The following is a 25766-nucleotide window of genomic DNA, read 5'->3' as shown; positions in this document are numbered from 1 at the left end:
ACTAGGGTCTCGAGATATAGCCCAAAACGTGGACCCGGGTACCCCTAGAATGTGTTTATACAGTATGGATATCAAATGAAAGCTGTTGATGAGTGCTATAGTATAGGATAATTTTCATACAACTGGGAGGCTAGGGTCTCGTGATATAACCCAAAACGTGGACCCGGGTACCCCTAGAATGTGTTTATACAATATAGATATCAAATGAAAACTGTTGATGAGTGCTATAGTACAGGATAATTTTCATACAACTGGGAGGCTAGGGTCTCGAGATATAGCCCAAAACGTGGACCCGGGTACCCCTAGAATGTGTTTTTATATTATGGGTATCAAATTGAAACTGTTGATGTGTGCTATATTACAGAGTAAGTTTTACACCGGTGCGTGACTAGGGTCTCGAGATATAGACCAAAACATGGACCCGGATACCCCTTAGAATATGTCTGTATTATGGATATCAAATGAAAGCTGTTGCTGAGAGCTCTAAAGTTCATTGTGATATTCGATTTAGTCGCATCAACCTGGCAAAACTGATAAATGTGCATGCGAAGCCGAAATAAAGACAAGAATTAATAATACCCACATACGTCCTATTCGATTTGCCGGAAATTTCGTATATAAATTTGCCTATATTAGTATTTACGATGCTTTTTTCCGGGAAGTATACCAGAGACGGACTGGGACTGGGATTAGGACTAGGACTGGGACTGAGACAGAGACTCGGAATGGGACTGGAACAAAATACATACCACCCTCTGGGACTGGCAATAAGAGATGAAGAAGAAGGAGAAAAGAGAAAAGGATACTCAGAAAGAGATAGAATGAGACGAAGATGGAGATGAAGCGAAAAAGACGGAGGGAGAAGTGAATAAAAAGATTAGGAAAAAGTATAGAGGGGTATGGCAGAGTTAGACGGAAAAAGCTTATTGAAATGTATGCAGATAAGCCAAATTTAGGGCAGAGCAACGTCTGCCGGGTCTGCTAGTATAAATATATATATATATCAAAATGTCTAGTTTATTGTTATTACTACTTATTGAAGACGAAGAGGATGAAATTTTGGAGAGAAGGCACAATTTGAGGAGTCTTCGGAACAATAGTGATCCCATGAACCTTCCCTGTGCTACATTCAAGCATCATTTTCGTTTGCCCAAGGAAGCGTGTAAGATGCTAATCGAAGATTTGATGCCAAAGGATGACCAAACCACTTCGCTTTCATTGCATGGTTCCTACTCTCTTTCCACAAATCTTGAATTTGGTTCGGCGTTTTGGAGCAGTTTTTTCCCGGCATTAGTTCGGGGTGGTAATATACCATCGCAGCTGGGCTTGGGTAGTGCGTGCATACTTCCTATAATTATAAGCATTTATTAATTTACTGAGAACTTTCAAAAATATTCACAGAATTTACTTACTTGTTCATCTCCATTTTGCCGCTTTTATTGTTTGTTTACACACTTATATATGTACGTATTCTATTTTAAATTTCCCCAAAGACACTAGTGAATTTTTTCCTGATGACAACGTTACCGCCTGGGCAGGAATCGCGAATAAAAGTACTGATAACGATTTTTGGTGACATAATACTCCGGTTACAAATTTAACGGTAACGCTCAGAATCAGACCGTAAATAGAATTGTGATTCGATTAAGTTTCTGTGTGAAAATGGTATAAGACCATTGGTCTTGGCAGACCCCCATTTTTTAGGTCGCAGCGATGTCTATCCGTGACAGTGACTGACTAGTGATAGAAGAGCAATGTACTCTAAATCACATATCTACTTATCAGCTGTGTTTTTTTACATACATATATATACATATGCACTCAAGCTCTATATGGATTGCTAAGTGTATAACTTTATCAAACTTATAAAATTGTGGCTCATAAAATTAGTACTAGAAAGTGTGTGTCTCCACCAGACCTGTAAAGAAAAAGTACCAGTACAAATACAAGTATCAGTACCTCAGTACTTCGAAAAATTAGTACAAGTATAAGTATCGAGGTACTTATACTTGAATTGTTGAAGTAAAAGTAAAGTACTTGTAAGTACTTTCGAAGTACTTTAATAAGTATTGAATGGTTTTGAAGCGGATCAACCAGCACCCTTACGATCACCTAACTTTGACAAAATGGCTGAAGAAGAGTTCTACGGTGTTTTAATGATACATCAGCAGATTTCATTGTGCTTCAGAGTTTTCCTCTTATGAAGGACCTATCACTTAAAACGAATACGTCCTCAGCTTCCTCCGACCCAGTAGAGCGTTTATTTTCCTTAGCAGGCATAGTTTATAGTTCTACAAAGCAATCAATGACGGGCTTTTCGTTTGAAAAGCTAGTACTAATGAAGGCAAATACAAAACTACTTTAATATTGTTAGCTTTTGTACAATTTATACTTATTTAATATGTTCTTTTACTTCTTGTTGCTTTCTAATATGAATTTCACTCATATTTTGATTTTCCATTTATGAATCAAACTGACACATTTTATCAGAAAAAGTACTTTCGTGTACTTGCAAGTATTTCTTTAGTATATCTACTTGTACTTTCGGATTCGAAGTACAAGTACCGTAGTACTTATACTTTGTACTTAGATTTGAAGTACTTGAGTACTTGTACTTATTTGGTACTAGTACAAGTATGTACTCAGTACTTTACAGGTCTGGTCTCCACTATCATTTTTGGTATAAGGTATACACTATGACCTACTATGTGTCAATGAGCGTTTTTTAGTCGCTCATTGTATATACATGTAAAAAAAACATGGCTATCATATGAGTCAAAGCATCCGTGATTTGTGGTGTTAACTACTGCTAAATAAAGCAGCAAACTGCTACATAGGCAGCCATGCAAACTCCTTTCGCTCACTGCGACATCTAATAGTAGATAGCAGAACAAATCTCGGATTCGTTTATTCATAATATCGCAGCTAAAGTCAAAGGTTCATCAATATATGTCAAGTATAGTCTGTATGTTTTACCAGACCGATATCATAAATATCATTTTTAATTGCTGTTTTTATGTACGGGTCCCTTTTTCGCTCTTATATGGAATCCAAATCTATAAATAAAGTTTTGGTTGTAAAGATGGAGATTCGGGCTATTAGCGAGCTTTGGGCAATTTTGGTCGTAGTGCTTTTGTTTAGCTATATTTTATTAAAATAATTTGTTAAAAATAAACGATTGTGAGCACACAAAGAAATGTATTTGTACTATGGCACTATTGTGAATATTTGCACTGCATTATCGGCAGTTGCTACCATACTCCAGATTGCAGCGCAAGTTGTAAGTTTTAATTGATTGATAGAACAGCTGATTTTTGTTGATTGATATTTTCTAAGAGCCTTTTATATTGGTTGTGCAGGATGGGTACGGGTCCGGCTCGTATCTATATATATTGGGATTCCCTGAATTCGAGTCTAAGGTCCGTTTGGCTTGTACCTCGCAAAATGTTCACTTAATTGCGAAAACCTGCTACGGAATGCTAAAATCGCAATTTTATAAATATGTTTGGCCTATTGGAGTTAAAAGGACCTGAGGTTACCATTCAGTACGTCGAGATACCTATAAGCAGTTATACATACACATGCCCACATAGCTATGCCCCTTTTACAATAAACTCACAACTAAGAAGTTGATGATCCTTTGCATGATATAAATCCGATACCTTTCGGTAACAAGCACCATTGAGGTATTTAATATGACCATGGTGCTTAACTTTTTAACGCAGAGTTAATTTTAAAAATTTGTTAAAATTGTATGAATTTAACTCCTCATGTCAGGTTTACTCTGAGTTAAATATATAACATGCCGTTCTGCAAGTGGGCCATAAACTGTATTTCCCATTGCTTAACTTAAGCTTTTATGAACCTTTTTATAAAATTTTACTTACTTATCAAACTAACGGTTTTCCTTTATTTACAGAATCAGCGCATGAAAATCGATGGTGATGCCGACATTACCAAACAAAATGCGGGAGTTAGCGCAAGCGGTGCCGGTGTAGCAGTCAGTGAAGCAAAGAGTGTCAGTGGCGTGAAAGCCGTACGTTCACCAGAAGCGGCATCCCAGGAAAATCGCCAGCAACAACAACAACAGCCCAATGCTTATGTGGGCAATACTGTTAGCAGTGAAGCTGTAAGTCTTGATTTACGCAATAATTGTAAAACAAATTCTAATTACAAGCAAAACAATAACAACGAAAGCCTTGCCTCGAACTCGCACTTAAATTCAGGCATTTGTATGTCTTCCATTTATAATTTTGATTGCCTTCAAATGGGAAGCTAATAATTTTTTTTAATGATATTTGAAAATTTAATAGCTGTTCATATTTACCGTCAAGAATGGCGTTTCTTTGTTTGTCGAGTAAAGTTGTTATAACGGTTTTTATGTATTTATAGTCAACGGGAGTAAAAATTAAGGAAGATTGCACTTGCCTACTAACGGCGACTTATTCGCAGCGAATAATCGTATGTTATATTCAGCCCAATTCTAAACAATTCCGTGCGAGTTTTTTCACTTCTCCCTTTCCTCCTATTCTGAACAATGTGAGAGGGAGATTTCTCTACCATTTCTTAGGAGTTTTTTCACTTGTTAAAGTAAAGGGAATGCATCAAAATAGTTAATTGGTTCTTTTAGGAAATTCGTTCTTTTAAGAAAGAACACTTGTATTTGTACAAATTTGTGCTAAAATATGTACATTCTACCACAATATTCTTTATTTTAAGTCGAAAAGTATATCATAAGCAACGGAAGAGCTCTTGGTATATTTGATGCAGCCATCCAGAAATTGCGAAAAGATTTTTTTAAGAAGGCTTAAATAGATTTTGGCATATGACGAAAGACGAATTCAACTCGACTTGGCCGCCAGAAAATTGCTTTGCTGAATGGAAGCCGGCAACTCCGGCGGATTTGTGTTATCCCGCCGTCTTCTTCTCCTTATGCTGCTCTGTTGATGTTGCTGTGGCACCAATTCATTACTTATTTCAGTGAATACCACATGAAATGCAATACTGTTCATTGTTTATATTTTATTTCTTAACTAGCTTTTGCCCGTGGGGTTTACCCCACGTTTCTATAAAAATATGCAAGCTACGCGTAACTGGCCATGGGTAAAACATGAGTTGGTAAGATTGACTTCTGCTACAGCTAATGACTGTTGATGTATGATATAATCATATTTTTAACAGGATCCCCCTCGCATAGGTGAGGTTGACAATTAAGTTGCAGAAGCTCTGAAGCTATAAAGGTTTGTATTGCGCTCATCAATCCCTTGATTCGCATCTAATGATTGTCGTTGAGCTTCATTGATAGGGCTAGGAAATTTGAGGCATTTAAAATTGAAAAGACAAATCTATCGGAATCCTTGGTTTTAAGCTTTAATGTTTTCGAAATTTTCCGATAAAATGAATGGCTTCAATGACATCAGTAAAAGTTTTGTGATGAAAAGCCTTGTCCCACTACATAAGCGTGGAGAATCCAAATAACGAAGCATAAATATTATGATATTATGGGCCCTTTTTTAAGGATCAATCGATGAGGAGAAATTTCTGATGGCTCAAAAGAGCTAATAAACTCTATCGGACAATCAGCTTGGGACTCTTTCATGACTGTGTTTCTTGGTTCTAGTGATATTAACATCCTCAGTTTAGTGTGCCTAAAATGCCTTTTCTCAAAGCAATTTGAAGTTTGTAAAGATAGATTCAATAATTGGGAGTAACATTAGATGTTAAAGCTTCAGGTGATGTCATAATTTCTCAAAAACTTGCAGGAAAAGAAATCAAATCTGTTTGTAAAGAAATAGCAATTTTGCCATAATTAATTTCAAGAAGTTGTTTAGCAAAAGCTGCTGCTGAACTTTTTCCGCCAAAATGCCCTCTCATATTTCTAAAGCACTTTCAAAAAGCACGCATTTACTTCAACTGCGGCTGTTCCAGCACCACCTTTGGGATGATCATTACTCCTTAAAATTACATCAATTAATATCAAATTAAACATAATTTTTTTTTCCGGTTCCTCCATGCGTATCCAAAAATACAAACCCTAAAGATAACATAAAAGAATACTAAAGGAATAACAGCCAAAGCCAACTCTGCAATCAAACTTTACGTTTTGAAATAACCTAAGTTTTTAAGGCAGCCATAGTTCTGAAAGTCCCATTTGTCTTATTTTTTTTTTCAATTCTATGTATTACTGGTGCTGTTAGGACTTAACGTCATATAGCTCCATACCAATTTTCATTATTCCATTTATATGGGAGGTGCCACGCCCCCTTCTCCCCCACCCCACATTTTCTTGGTGGTGTTGGGGATTGACCTCATATAACTCCTTACTGAGTTTATATGTTTTAGCATGAATACATTCAGAGTTATGTAGTACCAAATATTCATTTTGCATGGGAGGTGCCACGCCCCTTTTATATATCGATATTATTTTTAGCCTATGACCACCCTTAGAAGGTTTCTATCGGGTTGTGCATATTTAGTTGTGATCGGCCGATCCGTTTAGGACGCAACCCGATTTATACCTACATACAAACATTCATAATTTTAACTTTATATATATATATATATATATATATATATATATATATATATATATATATATATATATATATATATATATATATATATAAAGTTAGCAGAGAAAAGAATTGGAGGAATTTTTCCGCGTGAATAAAAAATCCGCGAGAACAATATTCCGAGGGAATATTTAGAATTGGGCTGATTATGTTAGATAACGTCTATGACTTGAACGAGCGACGACTTTCGTACAAAGGTGTTTCATTTCAATTGATTTTTTCTCCTTTTTAGACGGTGTAAGATGATATGTTCTAATGCAACATAGTTGCTTCCTTTCCAATTCAGTTGCGCGCTGAGTACATGAAGTTTTTCCTTCAAATTGGCGGACCCTACGACAGTGGCGACTAACAGGCAAACCTAACTAAGAGTAACAGCTTTGCGTTTTTCCATCGCAGCTTATACTTCTTCCTACCGCGCTGTAAAACAAATTTTCCAACCACGTTTCCAAGGCGTCTTTTGAGACGAATGCTTTGTTTTCATTACGTCAAAATTACTGCTTTAAAGCTGGAGACATTGGTGCTTATCGGTAAGCGTATCGGAAACCTTTTAACAGCTGATTGGACCAACCTGATGAGAATCAATGCAATCGATTATTGGTGCCGCTAAGGTCGTAACCGTATCGTAGCCAACCAATTAAGTTTTGGTTTACCGTCGTAACGATAAACAGCTGATTACGTTAAGAATACGGATACAGCGAAACGACATACGGCACCAATGGTTCCGGCTTTAAGGTATTGCGTTTCCAATATAACTGACTCGAAGTCGATAAAGCAGTACATGGTTACAACCCACAAATCCCACAAGAAGATCCCGAAATGCGCATGTAAACATTAGATCAGCTTTTTTTTTATGACGTATAAATTGACCCTTTTCCTTTAGCTCTTTTTTCTCGTCTCTTTTTCTCATTCGCTCAAGGGTCAACTGTGACGTAGATGCGCAGAACGAAGCAATTTTGAACTCGTGAATGCGCAATCTGGGTAGGTGATTTGTGGTTACAACCCAAGCAAAATTTGTATGGCCATTTTTTTCTCAACCCGTTTAAATATTCACTGTTGTTTCAAACGCTGTGTCAAAACGGATTGCAAACGCAATTGAAGTTGTATGTCAAGCCTTTTGATATGGGTAAAGTTTGGCATAGTGAAAACCAAGCATAAGGTTGCTTTAAGGGAGGTCCTAGATTGCACAATAAGTCAGTTTTTAGGTTTGAAACCGTGCTTCGCGGGGTAAAAGTCCTCCTGCTTATTCTATTCATTGCAACGAGATTCGTTGTTAGTGGGCACTATTTTTGAAAATGCCACTCTTGAATTTAACGACAAATCTTATTTAATTGACTAACTAGAATGGCTCCGATTTTACTCGGCCAATAATAGTCCCACTCATTCCGCCTACAATAGTAATCTATGCTAGGGATGTCAGTGTTAAAATACAGCGATGCTTGTCTATGGATGGATGCATTGATATAACTCCACATGAAAGCCTACTAGAAATTGTTTTACCACATACATTTTTGGGCTAAATTCTTTCTTTTTCTAATTATTAATTGAATTTTTTTGGTACCAAATGAATATTTTGAAAATGTCAGAGAGAAAAAAAAGACATTTTAATCGACAAATTGGTTTATTACCTATTTGTAAATCGAGTCAAAATATTAAAAAAGAGGAAAAGCCTCATGGTATTACAAATTCAAAAATGTCCATTCTGTCATCGATAGTTTAACCCCTTTAATACTGAGTAGACCTTATTGGAATATTGTGGAAAGACCCTTTTAAATACTGCAAACTAAAATAAGGTGCGGCAGCGCGTGTCTTGCTTGCTGCTTAAATTTCGTTGAATCATTTAATAAGTTTCCTTTGTCGCTTGCACACTTCTCGTTAGAAAGCAAAAAACACGTTTTGAATTTCATTTTGCCGTGACTTGTATTATTTTTGCTCGTTTGCTGTGCCACTAGAATTATACGAAGAGTAATTGTTCTGCTATTTTCTCTTATTTTCGCATGCATTAAATCAGCATTCAAAATAATAGGATCTTAATTCTAAATTAATAATAAAATTGTGTTTATTTATTTGTTTGAAATAATTATCGTTGATGACTTCGAAATGTCTCGCCGAGTATTTTTTAACACCATTGTGCATTTTAGTGTTTTTTTTTCTACCAAAGCTGAAAGTAATTAGAATAACGTTGCTTTTCGCTCTTTTTTTGTGGTTATTTTGTATATAATTGTGCAAGTTTGTGCTGGGGGAAATTTTTGTTCTGCGAAACGATGAAGTAAAAAAAGTATTTCCTACATTTCAATAAGTTTTTGTTTGCATTTTTTTTTTCTTTCCTCCACTTCACAGAATAAGAATTTCCACCCTGCTTTAGTTAAATATGCAATGAGCTTTATTATTTACGTTAATGGAAATTTTCATTTTGCTATATGTTTCTTTAATAATTTATAATTTCATAAATGTATTTATATGGCTTGCCTTGTTTGGTCTTTGTTGTACTTACTTAGGTAATGATCAAGTTTTATACAATAAACTAATTTTGATTTTATTTTATGTAATAAAAAAAGTATTTTCGGTGCATGTTTTTTATTTTGCCGCTGAAGATAAAAGGTTGGTATCCTGCAATTTTCACGAATCATTTTGTATGCTTAATTCAACAGATTTTCTTAAATTTCATTGATCACAGATTTTGGTAAGAGCGGCAAACGCAATTAACGTCATGGCTAGCAGTTTCTTAATATGACAAGGTTTGCGTCAAATTTGACCCGCTGACCACTAATGATTGGTTTTCATTAGGTCAATTTAGACTACCAACTTCGCAATATCAATGAAAACGCCCGGTCATACAACTTCAAGCTATTTCTCAACGTATGGCATATTTGACATTCAAATTTCATGTTGGCGATTTATTTTAGTTTGCCAACAGCGATATTAGCCTTTTTTTACATCTATAGACGTTTACGCTTAAACTTTTTATGTACAGCTAAGCGTCAAACTTTAATAAACAATAAAGTCAGATTTACCGTTTTAGTTTCGCCGATTTCAATTTCGCAACATATTTTTAAGCCCTATGATCAATCTACCCGTCCAAGGAAGCTTTTAACTAATGGGAATCCTGAATGAATACGAATTTTGCCATGCAAAAAAAAAAAAAATAGTTTACCTATACATTCACATGTGAAAGCTGAGAGCATCTCGGTTTTTTTATAAAAACGACGGGGCGACCTCTAAAATTACTTGTTTATAAAATAAAAATATTGGGGAGTAACGTTTGCGAATTTCCCACAAAAAAAATTTTAACGACTCTAATGTTAACACATGTACTAATTGAAAAGGAAAAAAGAGCCGTCATATTTTTTCGACCTCCCTACAAAATAAACCAAATCTGTACTATGGCTTCAAGCTCAGGGCTTGAGGATTGACCATTGGTGTCCGGACACATTTTTTGCTTATATTTTATTCGTCCCTTTATTAACTTGCTTGTGACCACAGTGGTGTGGTGCTAGCGTGCTCCGTCTACCACACGGAAGGTCCTGGGTTCAAGTCCCGGGCAAAGAAAATTCAAAAATTTAGTATGTGTGCAAGTTGACCTAAATTTCTACTTAAATAGAGAAAAAAGCTAAATCACTGGAAACTGTCGATGAGGTAGTGCAAAAATTGAGTTTTTATGAGCATACTTTTCAACCTAAATTCAAATGTCAAATTAAAAAAACAAAAATATTGATTTCTCAATATTGTATATGCAAATAAATGGCTCTTGTATATTCACTTTAAGTAAATCATATATCATAGATCGATGATCCCTGCTCCGATTAAGGTCCGATCGATTGTACGTGATGGTGAGCTGAATTTTGTTTAAGCTGATATTTGCGACACAGGAATTGGATCCTTCTCAAATATGGACCGCAATCTGAACAGTCTTGTGCACTAATTGGCCTAAAGAAATTATTGGACGCGTACCAACGTCACAGTATTGAATTCGAGATTGTGCAAAAGGTCATTGTGCACGTGCTCCACTATGACCGAAAAAAAGCCTTATAAAACGGAGTCACTGCATTTTCTTTATGTGCTATCATGGGATAGGTACTTACCGCGGACCCTAATTGACCTCTGTTCTTTTAAGCGTGAAAACCCATCAAAAATACCAAATTTCCCGTATTGTTATTATTTTCTTAGCAGAAATATACATTTTAGGTTTTCAAATCAACTCGCACATTTTTTACAGCCTTTTTCTAAATTATTGCAGTGCTGGAAAGTTCCAGTGGAATATTAGTTTAGGTACCTAAAATTTTAGGCAAACTCGCACCCAGCCTTAGAAACAAGCTTTTTCAATTAGAAGAAAAAAGTTTCTCAACTGGGTCTCCGCTCGGCTGTGGTTTGGCAGATAATCCGAGTGTATTTTTGCCATGGGAAGCCTCTCCGTAAAAATTCATCTGCCTTGTGAATGTCGTCCTGAAAAATTGCAGGAGAAAAGTGAGGAGGTTAAAAGCGCTAAGTATTTATTTTTTTTATTTTCTCAAACAGAAGGTGTCCGGAGAAAATCAATGAATTGAGTGTATTGGGCTTTGTTAAATACTTAAATGTTGCAGTTTTTGGCCCAATTTCTAAAATTTTAATGAGATCAATTAATTATATATTATTTACACGGCTCATTGTTATATTGCACCGGGTAGAAGTTATTAGCGCAACACCATCTCAAGTTACTCCGACCAACAATTTTATTGACATATATCAACTCATACTATGTTCAAACAGAAAAATAAATTGAGGCAATTTGGATATAAATTGAGTGGTGTTAATACAACTCAATTTAGTTTACACAATAGTAATTTGATAGCTGGTGGGCTCATCTCTACAGCAACAACATAACTTTGTTCAGACTGCCTAAATGTACGTGTTGGTATTAGGTGAATGGAATGGAATGAAAACATAAAACTTTGAAATTTTTGTGTGTTGTAAGAAAATGTGTTCAATGTTGTTGTTTCATTTTAAGTTTGCCATTTTCTTTTTACAATCCCTACTCCAGTGAAATGATAAAAATAAAATCAGCTGATGAGATGAGCCAACCATAAGTTGAGCCAAGCGTAAAACTGACGTTTAGATCTACTCAATAAACACACTTTCCAAGGTTGCGTTTGCAGTTTGAAACAATTTATTACGCCATTGTTTTTACTTTGGCAATTTATTATTACAATTTATTATATCATAAATTGCTTAATAAAATGCCAAAATGGTATAAGCTACCTATTTGATCTGTGTTTGTACATAGTATAAACTGATCGTTGGCGTTAACTTGAGATGGCGATAACTGCCTTAAATATAATTGGGCCTTTATATGGAGATACTGCATTATCAACCCAACACAAAAGTCATCCGGTGGGAAAGAGCCTGAGCCAGATAAATAATTTTGCATGTAAATGCTACAACATCGATTTGAGCCAGACAAATCCAGATAGAAATCTGGACCAATTTGTGAGCGAGATAATTTGATAATTATTTGCCTTTAGTTTGGTAACGCTGCCTTTAATAAACTTACTTTTTCAAAATAGATGTCGCTGCTCAGCCTTTCGCCGTAAGAGTTAAATGAAAATCAGAGGCGACATCTGCCTATCACATTTCACGTGTGCGAAAATATCATGACATCTGCTTCTTAAAGCCGGAGTCATTGGTGCCGTATGTCGTATCGCTGTATCCGTATCCCTAACGTAATCAGCTGTTTATCGTTACGACGGTAAACCAAAACCCAATTGGTTGGCTACGATACGGTTACGACCTTAGCGTCACCAATAATCGATTGCATTGACTCTCATAAGGTTGGTCGAATCAGCTGTTAAAAGGTTACCGATACGGTTACCGATAAAGCACCAATGTCTCCAGCTTAAGTCATTGATCCAGAGCAATCCCGTCAGCCGGAGCTATTAAACTCATTGGATGACGGCCCAAAAAAACTCACCACACAAAACAATACAATTCTCACTGGGTGGCATCTTCACTTGAAAGTTGCCACTCGTTTTTTGACGCTTTTCTCTTGTATTCTGTTTTCACCTTTGCGCTGAACGGGTGTTGCTTGCGTTGCGGCATTTTAAGTGACGATATAGTTTTGATTTTACATGTTTAGTTGACAAATTAATTGTTTAAACAATAAATAAATGTGATGTTATCTCTGTAAACTGTTTTAGTTGTGTTAAAGAGCAATTGCAAGTGAAAAATCGCCCTAAATGAATTGCTTTGAAAGATGGCGTGAAATTGGCAATGAAAGAATGGAATAAAGCAAAAGTGAGATGGAGTGACAAATAGTTGTAGGGCATTGCCAGCTGCGGGAAAATAAAGTGAATACATTTTTATTTGAGTATCGAATGGGGCAAAGTATAAACATGTTGCGCTGGCAGTGAACGGATTGAATTGAAATGTTTGTATCGTAAATAGTTGTTTAGGATTAAAAATAATTTGAATTTATGTTGTTTACATGATGCAAATTCCTAATTGGCGCTGCGCTCGATTTGTTGTGTGCGTTCATTATTTTTGTTTTCCAATGTGATTGAAATTTTGGAGTAAGATGAGCAATGCTTGGTGGTGCCGCTGTGCTCACTATGCCGCTGCAATACGAGCTCATCGCCGTCAGCAGTGTTCTTTGGTTCCAGCATTGGTACTTGTGGACAATTTGCTGGCTTGTATTAAATACTCGTCGCTCCAGTGAGGAGCAGTTGTACTATTACGGGCACCGGCCGCGGAATTGCAAATATTTGCGAAAAATATTACGTGCGCTAAAAATAAACTAATCTGAGTGTAATGTATGTGCAACATGTTGAAAATACAGTAGCTAAGTGCTGAATTGCAACAACAAAAAGCAGTAGCGTTAGCAGATGCAGCAATCGAAGCTGAGAATGTTGGTGCACGCAAAAATAGCCGCCACTGAGAAGAAAAGTGAAAAAGTAAAAAAAAAAAAAAAATAGTGATGAAAAACATTAATAAAACTCAAAGAGCAATAGGTTTTTCTTTTCAGAGCGGCGGTAGCCACATCTGCCAATTTTTAGCAGTCTACCCCTCAACTAGACTTTTACCTCAAAAAGCGCCCTTTCGGGCTAAACTAATTTCTTTTTGGGCTGAAAATAGATTGGCTATTCTTTATCATAAAGTACATGCAAATACAATACTCTAGGTCGGTAAAAGCTTAGTACCGCGGTCGACGGCTAATATCCAAAAATATCGGGAGAGGTATCAAAAGCTGAAAAAAAATGTTTGCTTCTATGGGTGCGATCCATATTCTCTTTGGTAGCGTTAGACAAGACGGTGCTATTGTTTTTTACCACAAAATAAAAGTGATGAAACGATGTATTACCCCACGTGACGTCCCTCAAGGGCCTGGTAAAGTTGCCATATCCATATAGAACAGCTGATCCAGCCAACCTTACGGCAATCAATGTAACTGGTCAGTGATGCGATACCATAACCGGACTAAACTAATTGGTTTTGGGATTTTCGTCATATCCATAACCCATAAAAACTTGAGTTGCTCAATTTATTAACTTTTTGGAAATTTTATTTTTTGTTTGGGGTATGTTTGCCTCAGTTATTTGTGCAATTTGTTATTAATTTTTTGCATTTTCTTCTTTTTTTCTTTTTTTTTTAATGAAATTTTCACATTACTTAAGGTAGACCTGGTAGCAAAGAACATAGCGTTAACAACTGCAAATAGTTGTAGGCTCGGTGCCTCGGGGCAGCTTGAGCGCCGACCATATGGCCATAGTAGTATAGCGTCATCAATCACAAGACGAACAAACTACCTGATCCCTATCTGCGCTTCGAAGGCGATCTTAAGGCCACAATAGAGGTGGACGGTTGGCGCAAGGGTGCTCAAATGGCGGACAAGGCGATACATGTGTACACAGATGGTTCCAAAGTAGTGGAAGCAGTAGGGTCGGCGGTATACTGTGCGGATCCGGAAATAAACAGATCATACAGGCTGCCGGATTACTGTAGCGTTTTCCAAGCGGAAATAGTAGCCGTAACCAAAGCAGTAGAAACCCTGGAAGAAAATAGCCCAAGCTGCAATCGTGTTAACTTATTGACAGTCAAGCAGCAATTAAAGCAATAATCTCTCATAGCACAGCATCTAAATGCATGTTAGAGTGTAAGCAGTCCCTGGAAAGAATCGGGACAGGGAGAAGAATACATCTATATTGGGTCCCACGGCATACGGGAATAGATGGGAATGAAAAAGCGGATGAACCAGCTACAAAGGGCGCATCCCTTGAAGCTTGCTCCGTAGACGTTCCAATTAGACTGGGCGAAATTAAGCAAAGGCAAGAGGTGCACATGATCGACCATGTAGGAAAGGCGCGGGTTCAAGCGCGGGGCCTTAGACTAATAAAGTTGCTTCTATCATTAAAAAGAGATGATTGTAGACTCGTGACGGGTATTCTGTCTGGACACTGCCTTCTGGCGTCACGTGCCTTTAAATAAGGCTTGGTCAGTGATAGCAGATGTAGGAAGTGCGGGCTGGAGGAGGAATATTATATAGCTATTAGGAGTGATACAGCTGTCAGATCTAGAAGCAGCAAGTGGCTAAATCCTAGGAAGCTTCTAGTATTTGCCAAGAGGACGGAGTTTTTTTATAACATCGGTCCTGGTTTTTGACAGGGTTTTCCAGTTTGGCGGCCACCGTGGTGTGATGGTAGCGTGCTGCGCCTACACCACTGTATGCCCTGGGTTCACACCCCGGGCAAAGCAACATCAAAATTTTAGAAATAAAGTTTTTAAATTAGAAGAACATTTTTCTAAGCGGGGTCGCCCCTCGGCAGTGTTTGGCAAGCGCTCCGGGTGTATTTCTGCCATGAAAAGCTCTCAGAAAAAACTCATCTGCCTTGCAGATGCCGTTCGTAGTCGGCATAAAACATGTAGGTCCCGTCCGGCCAATTTGTAGGGAAAATCAAGAGGAGCACGACGCAAAGTGGAAGAGAAGCTCGGCCTAAGATCTCTTCGGAGGTAATCGCGCCTTACATTTATTTTTTTTTATTTTATTTTTTTTCCCAGTTTGGTCGTTAAAACAAACTTCTGGTAACACTACGGACTTATTCAGTCTATGTGAGGTCCACATGGACCGGCCAGTTCAACCTAACTTAACCTAAGTTAAGGAATCGATAACCGATGCCAATCCTCATGGAACTTGGGGGTGGGGAGGGAGGAAATGGCCTGAAGGTTTAATGTGGCCACATAATTCGTTCCCGAGATGGTTGGGCAAGCACCTTAATGGTGCTGTGGTACCGGAGCGTACCGGATGCAAAGGACCATTACATCGATAACACTCCCCAAAGCCTTCGGGGAGCAACCTTATCGCTACAACAACATTATGATTAAGACATTATGACTATTTCAAGTTTGCCAGGGTCTTTACCCGCCCTGAATATATATGGATCAGTCGTAAACATTTGACATGGGAAAAAGGATCAAATCAAGTACTAAAACCTCCAAGTTGGTAACAATGGCGTGAGCGGAAAAATAGCACTGAGTTTAGGAGGCAGCAAACGCAGCGGCAGAGCAGAGACTAAAAGATTTGTTTATCACAACGCGCACGGTTTTATTAATATTTATTATCGTATATCGTAGGAAAAGTATATTATTTTTTTGTTTTTAATTTCGCGTGCGCGTGAAAAAATTCTCAACTGAAGGAAATTTATTTTTCATATTGTGTTCAAAATTTGAAATAAAGTCAAACGAACGTAATAGTGCAGCGCAGCGGTTGACATTCATAGCGATTGGTGGTAATTTGGGTGATTTTTTGTGTGTGTAAAAAAGCCAATAAATAGGGAAAGTTTACAACCAAGTAAAAGAAAGTGCCTTATTTTAATAAACGTAACTAAAATAATTTTTTGAGAACCACAACGACTAACGCAAAGGCGAGAAAATGACAACGCGCAAGAAGAAGCGTCAGGATGGCAGTGGCAGCGGTGGTGGTGGCTTCATCAAAAAGGTCTCATCACTTTTCAATTTGGATTCGGTAAATACATTTTTATGTTTAATTGATTAAATAACTTATTATGAATGCATTTTAATAGATAGAGAATAAATTCAGCAATTGGGTAATCAAAAATAGCGAAACAATTTGTTGCTTTAGTATTTCTCGTAGTCTTATGGGCACGTAGTGTGTACGTTGGATGATTCCATAGTTTATTTATAAATTCACTGGCTATTTATTGTTGGCCAAAGCGTATACATACAACAAATATCACCGTGGAATTTTTCTTTAGAACGTATGCAGTTTTTTCTGATGTCTGCGAGCAGACGAACATAAATAACTTCGCGTATACGTTGCGTGAAGCGAATGGGTGGCAATAACAGCTGGCCCGGTGGGGTGTCGCCTAGACGCTATTGTTATATTGGTGACGATCGTTTTGTTTTATTGAATGGAGAGCAATAAAATCTACTCATAAGGAGCGATAGAAAGGTTTTCTCAGCTTTATAAGCTGTTAAAGACCACAATTTTAAGTGGATTTAAGGGTTTGATAAGCGCAATTTAAAGCTTGATAGCTTCACAGAGTTCGCAACCCAATTTCCAAGCTTGCCTCTCCGAGGGGAATCCTATACCCCGCGGGTTAGGGCCTTAGAATATACCCGTGGCAGGTATGCCTGTCGTAAGAGGGGAATAAAAACTGAGTTGATTCAAAGGGTTGTATAGCACAGCCCTTTCAAGGGGTGGCCAACTCAATTTAAAGCTTCTCCAACCTGATTGTCAATCTCACATAACCGTGGCGAATCCTGTTTCTTTAACAGTCGAGGCTCTGGCGACCCGAAGTTCCACATGAATTTAGGGGGTGGGAGGGCGGTATGGCCTAGAAGTGGTTATTTATACTAAAACTTGCCCGAGATGGTCACGCTAGTACCTTAATGGTGATAGTTACCGGAACGTGCCGGATCTGCATCCGGCATGAATGAAGTTTTATCAAAATAATTTCGAACAATCGATTATATATACCAGGGATGCACCTTAACGTTAAGCTAATCGTTTATCAAAAAATTTCCACCGTTTCCGTTGAAACACTTCGAAATATTATCAATAAAGAAATTATCAAGATAAATTGTATTTCGTTTTTAACCGAAATGAAAAGCTTTCGTTAACGTTAAAAACGTTAACAAAAACGTGATACTTTATGTTTGAATTGTGCTGGCAATGCTATAGCCATGGTGAAGTATATATTATATACTTAACCAGTTATCAACCACATTATAAGCTAATAAGTGTTTTTATGTTTATCCTAAAAGCTCTTTGCAGCTTCATTGATCTACTCATAAGAGACAAGACTGACTGCAGCGGAAATTCGGTTTAATTGGCTTGTCCGTGAAAAGTAACAGCTGTCAGGACTTTTAAAACGATTGAATTCTTCCTCGACTTTGAATTAGCCTTTATGAATATTAAATCAGATGCTATCTGCAAGAGTTTTCCAAGACAAATTACTATGAGTTGGTAGATGACTTGACGACATTGAGAGATGGAGCTAAGGTTGGGCTACACATATAGCTGCAAATATGCAGTCAGTCATATTGTCTTTCAAATTTATGCAGTGTCTTTTTAATGCAATGGAAACTCAAATCGCTTTCCGCCTGAGCTTATGCATGTCGAAAAGTTCTATTGGTAACTTAAGTCAACATATCACTTTTCTTGTTATTGTTCAGGACTGATAACAAAGTGACTTAGAGCTTTGCGTTCCTCAATGATCTGCCTATGGTGACGAAAGTATTTTGTTTTTCATAGCATAACAACTTTTTTGTGGTGTGTGGTCTTTGTATTCTTGTAGCGATAAAGAGATTCCCCGAAGTTGGGGTGGCGTCGATGTTTGATTGTTGGTTTTTAGTCCCACAAGAACGTTTATTAACGTTCAAAATTATTCACACCTTTATGTCTGTGATCTCTAAAAATTTTACTCTGTTCATATTCAACGGATAAAGCTTTCTTAAGCCCAATATGGCCTACTTCAAGTAGCTTGGACGTTGTTTATGACAGAAAAACGCTAATGCCACCACCATAAGCCATATTTGTGTTTATCATGGCATCTAAAAACATGTACATAAATATTTGCTCTTGTGCGTGTATGAACTTCCACCAAGAACTTGCTTAACTTTTTGTCTATCAAAGCTTTGTGATGTTGTCCAACACTTCACACACATGAATATTTTGTTATGTATGTATGTGGCTGCTGCCTCTTCAACTCGCTAAAAAATATGTAGCTATGTTATTTGCACACTTGTCTTCGCAGATTTGATGTGCGTCACTCTGTCGTCGTCCTACTTGGGTGCGCAGCTTCTTACATACTTTCTTACATTAATTTCTAAATACTTTCCTATAATTTTGCGCTACAAGTTTTCGTTTTCTTTTTTTTCTTTTTCTTCTATATTTTTGTTGTAGTTGTAGTAATTTTACTTCATCCACTGCGGCACTGCAAATATCTGCTGGTAAACGTGTTGAACCTGATTCACATCTGAGCATTTTTTATTGTTGTTTGAAAATAGAAAATGTCTTATGGTATTTATTTGCTCCATTCTTTCTCTCTCAATTCCAATCGCCCTCTTCGCCCTTGGCTGTATGAATCTTCCCTCATTTAACTAGTTGGTAAATGCCTAGCGTGATCTGGACAGGAAGCTGTTTGGTAGACTTAGCATATCCTGTTTTACAAGTTATCACTTTGGATCAATTTGAATTCATCTCCCAAGTTTTCAACCACTACTTATACAAATACAAAAGCTTCTACACATGCAGACGGTTTTTTTCGTGATTTTATTAAGAATTATGGCGTGTGAATTGTAAACTTTTTCTAGTTTGTTTATGCGGCTTTTGGTGACAAATGGCCAACAAAACAAAGACTGGGGTGCCACAGGGTGGTGTCCTATCCCCACTTTTGTTTGACTTCTACATACATTCGCCACCAGAAGGAGTTACTATCGTAATGCAGCTCATGCCATGGACGGTGCCACTTTCCTGTTGTTGTTGTTGATGTAGCGATAAGGTTGCTCCCCGAAGGCTTTGGGGAGTGTTATCGATGTGATGGTCCTTTGCCGGATACAGATCCGGTAAGCTCCGGTACCATAGCACCATTAAGGTGCTGGCCCGACTATCTCGGGAACGATTTATGTGGCCACATTAAACCTTCAGGCCATTCCCTCCCTCCCCACCCCCAAGTTCCATGAGGAGCTTGGGGTTGCCAGAGCATCGTCTGTTAGGTGAGGTTGAAAATTGGGTTTGGAGAAGCTATATATTGCGCTGGCAACCTGAAGGGTTGCGCTACACAGCCCCTTGAATGTGGTATTTTAGTCGCCTCTTACGACAGGCATACCTACCGCGGGTATATTCTGATCGCATGACCCGCTGGGGTGCCACTTTCCTAGATGTTCTGGTCTCCGCGACGGCAACCCCCCACGGGTTTCATTGCGTTATGTTGCCAGGCCGCATACCCAAATACACCGGGTACCCCAATTCCTACCCAAGGACGTCTAGTCCCAGGGCCTCAACAGAAATCGCGTTCTGGAATTCCACAACCCAGACGTAGTCACCCGTCACTTACTCCCAGAGTGACGACGTCTCCCCCTATGCACTTTAGAATTCTGCAGTTAAACTGTAATGGATTAACTGGGAAGATCACGGAGATAGTCGACTTCATGAAGCGGCACAACATTCGCATTGCTGCGATTCAAGAGACCAAACTCACAGCAAAATCTGCATTGCAGACCTTTTCTGGGTATAATGTCCACAGAAAAGATCGCGAGAGCGGAAATGGAGGCGGCCTTGCGTTTATCATACACCACACTGTGCAATATCATATATTTGATCCCGACATCGACCGCAGGGACAGTGTCTTAGGACGTCAAGGATTATCTGTCCGGTCGGGCGATGCAAATCTAGAAATCATCAACATCTACATCCTGTCACCTGTTGCCCCAGTGGATACCGCCCTGATATCAGCGGCGTACTCACTGGAAACAATCGCATTATCTTAGGCGATTTCAATGCCCATCACGATCTATGGCATTCAAACTTGCGGGTGGTCAGTAGGGGTGAGATGTTAGCGGATGAAATAGAAGAAACGACGTTCTGCACTATAAACGGAGACGCCCCCACACGTATGGTAGGAAGCTGTCAAAGTTCGCCGGGTGTTTCAATCGTGAGCGCAGAACCCGTAAACTGCGACAACTGGCAGCCGATGGTAACATTGGCATCCGACCACCTGCCTATACTTATTTCGTTCGAGCGTCCCGCCGACTTCATCGTCCCAGAAAAACGCACTTTCATTAACTTTAAAAAAGGAAAGTGGGACGAATACAAATCCTTTGCAGACAACCGCTTTGCTGCCCTCTCTATCCCAACTGATGCCCGACTAGGGGAGCGTGCTTTCCGCAAGGCCATTGAATCCGCCTCGGCTCGTTTCATTCCCGCCGGTAGAATTCCCGAAATTCGGCCCCACTTCCCGGCAGAGGCCGCAAGTTTAGAGAGAGAACGTGAACTTATAAGACAGCTCGATCCCGGCGACCCCCAAATAAGGGATATAAACCAACGCATCAGATTGCTTGTGGATGAACACAAGCGGGCGAAATGGGAGGAGCACCTAAGCGGTTGTAACCTCTCTGCCGGTGTAGGTAAACTTTGGTCCACTGTTAAGTCCCTATCGAATCCATCTAGGCACAATGACAAATTTTCCATCGCCTTTGGCGACAAAGTGCTGTCGGATGCGAAAAAATGTGCGAGCGCTTTCTGCCGACAATACACAATGCATTCTACGGTCGACAAAAATAGACGGAGGGCCAACAGACACGCCCGTAAACATAAGTTCAGCGCGTCAACAATTACCATCACCGCCAAAGAGGTTGAGGATGCCATCGGTCATGCTAAACCATCCAAAGCAGTGGCACCAGACGGCATAGCCACGCCGATGCTTAAAAGCCTAGGGAAAGAGGGTTTCAAATATTTAGCACATGTCTTCAACCTGTCTCTTTCCACCTTTGTCATACCCGAAAAATGGAAAATGGCCAAGATGGTCCCGCTACTAAAGCCTCGGAAACCAGCTAACATAGGAGAGTTGTTGTTGTTGTTGTTGTAGCGATAAGGTTGCTCCCCGAAGGCTTTGGGGAGTGTTATCGATCTGATGGTCCTTTGCCGGATACAAATCCGGTACGCTCCGGTACCACAGCACCATTAAGGTGCTAGCCCGACCATCTCGGGAACGATTTATGTGGCCACATTAAACCTTCAGGCCATTCCCTCCCTCCCTACCCCCAAGTTCCACGAGGAGCTTGGGGTCGCCAGAGCCTCGTCTGTTAGTGAAACAGGATTCGCCGCGGATAGGTGAGGTTGACAATTGGGTTTGGAGAAGCTATATATTGCGCTGGCAACCTGAAAGGTTGCGCTACACAACCCCTTGAATCTGGTATTTTAGTCGCCTCTTACGACAGGCATACCTACCGCGGGTATATTCTGATCCCCTAACCCGCTGGGGTAACAGGAGAGTCATATCGCCCGATATCTCTCCTATCGCCAGTAGTCAAGACGCTTGAAGCCATTTTGCTCCCCCACTTCAAAGCAAATTTGCAGCTAGCCTGTCATCAGCATGGCTTTAGAAAACTCCATAGCACCACCACCGCGCTAAATGCCATTAGCACCCAGATAAATTGTGGTTTAAATCAGAAGCCCCACCATAGAACAGTACTCGTAGCGCTAGACCTATCAAAAGCTTTTGATACGGGCAACCATGGCACGTTACTGCAAGACTTGGAAGGGTCTACCCTTCCCCCATGTCTTAAAAGGTGGACCGCAAATTATCTGGGTGATCGGCAGGCATCGGTGCAATTCTGAAACAAAATATCAAAGCCAAGAAGATATAAACAAGGGGTGCCTCAGGGTGGTGTCCTATCCCCACTTTTGTTTAATTTCTACATATCAAAACTACCTTCGCCACCAGAAAGAGTTACTATCGTTTCTTACGCCTAGTCATAGCACAATAATGGCCACAGGCCCGGGCTCAAAGATCGATAAGCTTTGCAACAGAATAAACGGCTACCTCCCTGATCTCCCCAGTTTTTTCGTCTCGCGAAACCTGGCATTATCACCGACTAAATCATCCGCGACCCTATTTACAACTTGGACGTCCCAAATGTCGACCATTTTGAACATCCACGTCGATGGTACTACGCTACCGACTGTCCTACACCCCAACATTTTTGGTGTGACGTTTGATCAGGATCTACATTTTGGTGAGCATGCAGCCGCAATTGTACCGAAAATCCAGAGCCGTAATAAAATCCTCAAATCTCTTGCTGGTAGTACTTGGGTTAGGGGGTCAGAATATACCCGCGGTAGGTATGCCTGTCGTAAGAGGTGACTAAAATACCAGATTCAAGGGGCTGTGTAGGGCAACCCTTCAGGTTGCCAGCACAATATACAGCTTCTCCAAAGCCAATTGTCAACCTTATCTATCCGCGACGAATTCTGTTTCACTAATAGACGAGGCTCTGGCGACCCCAAGCTCCTCATGGAACTTGGTGGTGGGGACGGAGGGCTGGCCTGAAGGTTTAATGTGGCCATATAAATCGTTCCCACTTAACTTCAAGCAATGGTGCTGTTCAAAACTTGTGCATTGCTCCCAACTCTCGCTTTGTGGCGGTATATATAATAATAGACAAATTAGCAGTTTGGAAACAGATAAAACTAATTAGTGTACCTTTTGTTCTTTTCTGTGTTTATTCATTAAAAACACAAACATTATATCACATAGCCTTTCTCAATTCAATAGCACAATTAGACTGTGCAAATATGTAAACAAACGACATGAAATTTTTCTTTTGAAAACAGCCAAATATTTTCTTTGTGCTCATTTCCTGAAATCTAGAAGAGTCTACTTATTTGTTATTCACACAATCCACTAAAGTATAAATAGCGCTCACAGAACATATCTTGATTTACTTAATATTTGACAAGTGCCTGAATAAGTCATAATCTGACATGAATTTGCGAAATAATTTCACGATCCTATTAGTCGCGCTTAGCTTCCGTTTCACCTACACGAATGCGGAATTTCGCGTTCAAGTTAGCGGTCCTAGCAATTGTGTGGATACAGATGATCAATTATATGTGGTGGCAATATATCAAGCCAGAAATTATGTTTGCGTTGGCCCATTGGTCAATACGGAGTACGTGGTTACAGCTGTAGATTGCATAGCAAATCGGCGAGACCTCAAAGTTATAGCTGGTACAGGGAAGAAACGGCAAGTTCGCGATAATTTTCCTGAATAGTTGATGCTGGAACGGATTTAAGTATAATTAAAGTGCACCCCGCCTTTAACCATAATTCAGTAAGAACAATAGAACTTTGCAAATTTTGATGGGTGGGAGCAACCAACTACAACAATAACGATTTCGGAAACTGATCCAAAAACTGGTGCAAAAACAGGAGCACCTGGCGTTGTGGACGGAGCTCTTTGTGCTGTGGCAGGATCTTATGGCCGTTCTTCGGATATGAGATATACAGATTTATCTGCTGGCAGAAGAACGGGATGTCAATAAGTGTTGTTATTATAAATCAAATGCTGTCATAAAAGTATGCAATGCTTCTAAATTAAAAGTACAGGGTACACTCGCAAACATCAGAGTGCTGATATATTTCTATTAAAATGTTCAATCTATATATATATATATATATATATATGTATTTTCTCTAATATGTTAATTTTAATTATTGGTATATTTCCCTTTCCTTCTCTCCACTTCTGCTACTACTTTCATCCTTTCTTTCTGTTTAATTAATTACACCTAAGATGTTAAATTGCATAACACGTGACTGGCACTGGTACGAAAATTTTGTTTTAAATTATTGTGTCAGGAGAAACATTTATATGTTAATAAATAAATCTACAATATAAAAATAAGTCGGGTTTTCCTTCCTGACGCTATAACTCCAGAACGCACGAACCGATTTCCACGGTTTTTCATACGTTAGAAAGGTCTCGGGCTTCGTAAGGTTTATAACAAAGAAAATTCAGGATCGACGGGTCCCGAGATATAGGCCAAAACGTGGACCCGGGTACCCCTAGAATGTGTTTATAGAGTATGGATATCAAATTAAAGCTGTTGAGTGCTTTAGTAGAGGGTAATTTTCGTACCCCTGGTTGACTAGGGTCTGGAGATATAGTCGAAAATGTGGACCCGGGTACCCCTGGAATGTGTTTATAGAATATGGATAACAAATGAAACCTGTTGATGAGTGCTTTAGTAGACGGTAATTTTCATACCCCTGGGTGACTAGGGTCTCGAGATATAGGCCAAAACGTGGGCCCGTTAACTTGAAGCTGTTGATTAGTGCTTTAGTACAGGGTTGTTTTTATACCTATTGGTGACTAGGGTCTCGAGATATACATAGGCCAAAACGTGGATCAGGGTAACACTACGATGTGTTTTTACATTATGGATATCAAATTGAAGCTGTTGATGTGTGCTTTAGTAAAAGTAAGTTTTATGCCGCTGCGTGACTAGGGTCTCGAGATATAGGCCAAAACATGGACCCGGGTACCCCTAGAATGTGTGTGTAATAGGGATATCAAATGGAAGCTGTTGCTGAGAGTTTTAAAGTAATTTTCATTGTGATATTCGATTTAGTCGCATCAACCTCGCAAAACTGATAAATATGCATGCGAAGCTGAAATAAAGACAAGAATTAATAATACCCACAACTATTTACATATGTACGTCCTATTTGATTTGCCTGGCAATAAGGGATGAAGAAGAATGGGAAAAACTTTAGAGAAGAGAAAAGATGGAAGGAGAAGGAGACTCAGAAAGAGATAGAGTGAGACGAAGATAGAGATAGATGAAGCGAAAAGACGGAGGGAGGAGTGAATAAAAGGATTAAGAAAAAGTGAAGGGGGGGGGGGGGAGGGGGGGGGAGCAGAGTTAGACGGAAAAAGCTTATTAAAATTTATGTAGATAGACCAAATTAAGGGCAGAACAAGCTAGTAAATAAATAAAATGCGCGCACAAAGAAATTACTAGTAATTCAGATTGATATTATTGACAGGTTGACTTAGCACATTTTTTTAACAGCTGACGACTTAGCACATTTACACATCATTGTCCACAGCACGTAAAAATGAAAAATTGAAATATTTTTTTTTTGTGATCGATGTATTTTGAATTCAGTTTTAAAACTGCATTAAAATACAATTTTTCAAAAA

At 39.0% G+C, this 25766-nt stretch overlaps 1 protein-coding gene across 27 annotated transcripts in view; it reads left to right on the top strand.

Annotated features, from left to right (window-relative positions):
- The window catches only part of dlg1 (discs large 1), a 424309-nt gene that overhangs the window by 239214 nt on the left and 159329 nt on the right, over window positions 1–25766 (top strand). For all 27 annotated transcript variants that reach the window (XR_010953064.1, XM_067784235.1, XM_067784232.1 and 24 more), the window contains one exon: window positions 3920–4129. Coding sequence is in view for 26 of the 27 variants with exons in the window: in XM_067784235.1 (XP_067640336.1) it covers window positions 3920–4129 (210 nt within the window). In the remaining variant the exon portion in view is untranslated. The remainder of the gene's footprint in view (window positions 1–3919; window positions 4130–25766) is intronic.

Source organism: Eurosta solidaginis, chromosome 4, assembly GCF_040869045.1.
Source record: "Eurosta solidaginis isolate ZX-2024a chromosome 4, ASM4086904v1, whole genome shotgun sequence".
Classification (NCBI taxonomy): Eukaryota; Metazoa; Arthropoda; class Insecta; order Diptera; family Tephritidae; genus Eurosta; species Eurosta solidaginis.
The sequence above is the reverse complement of the archived record's forward strand: the minus strand, read 5'-3'. Positions and strand labels throughout refer to the sequence as shown.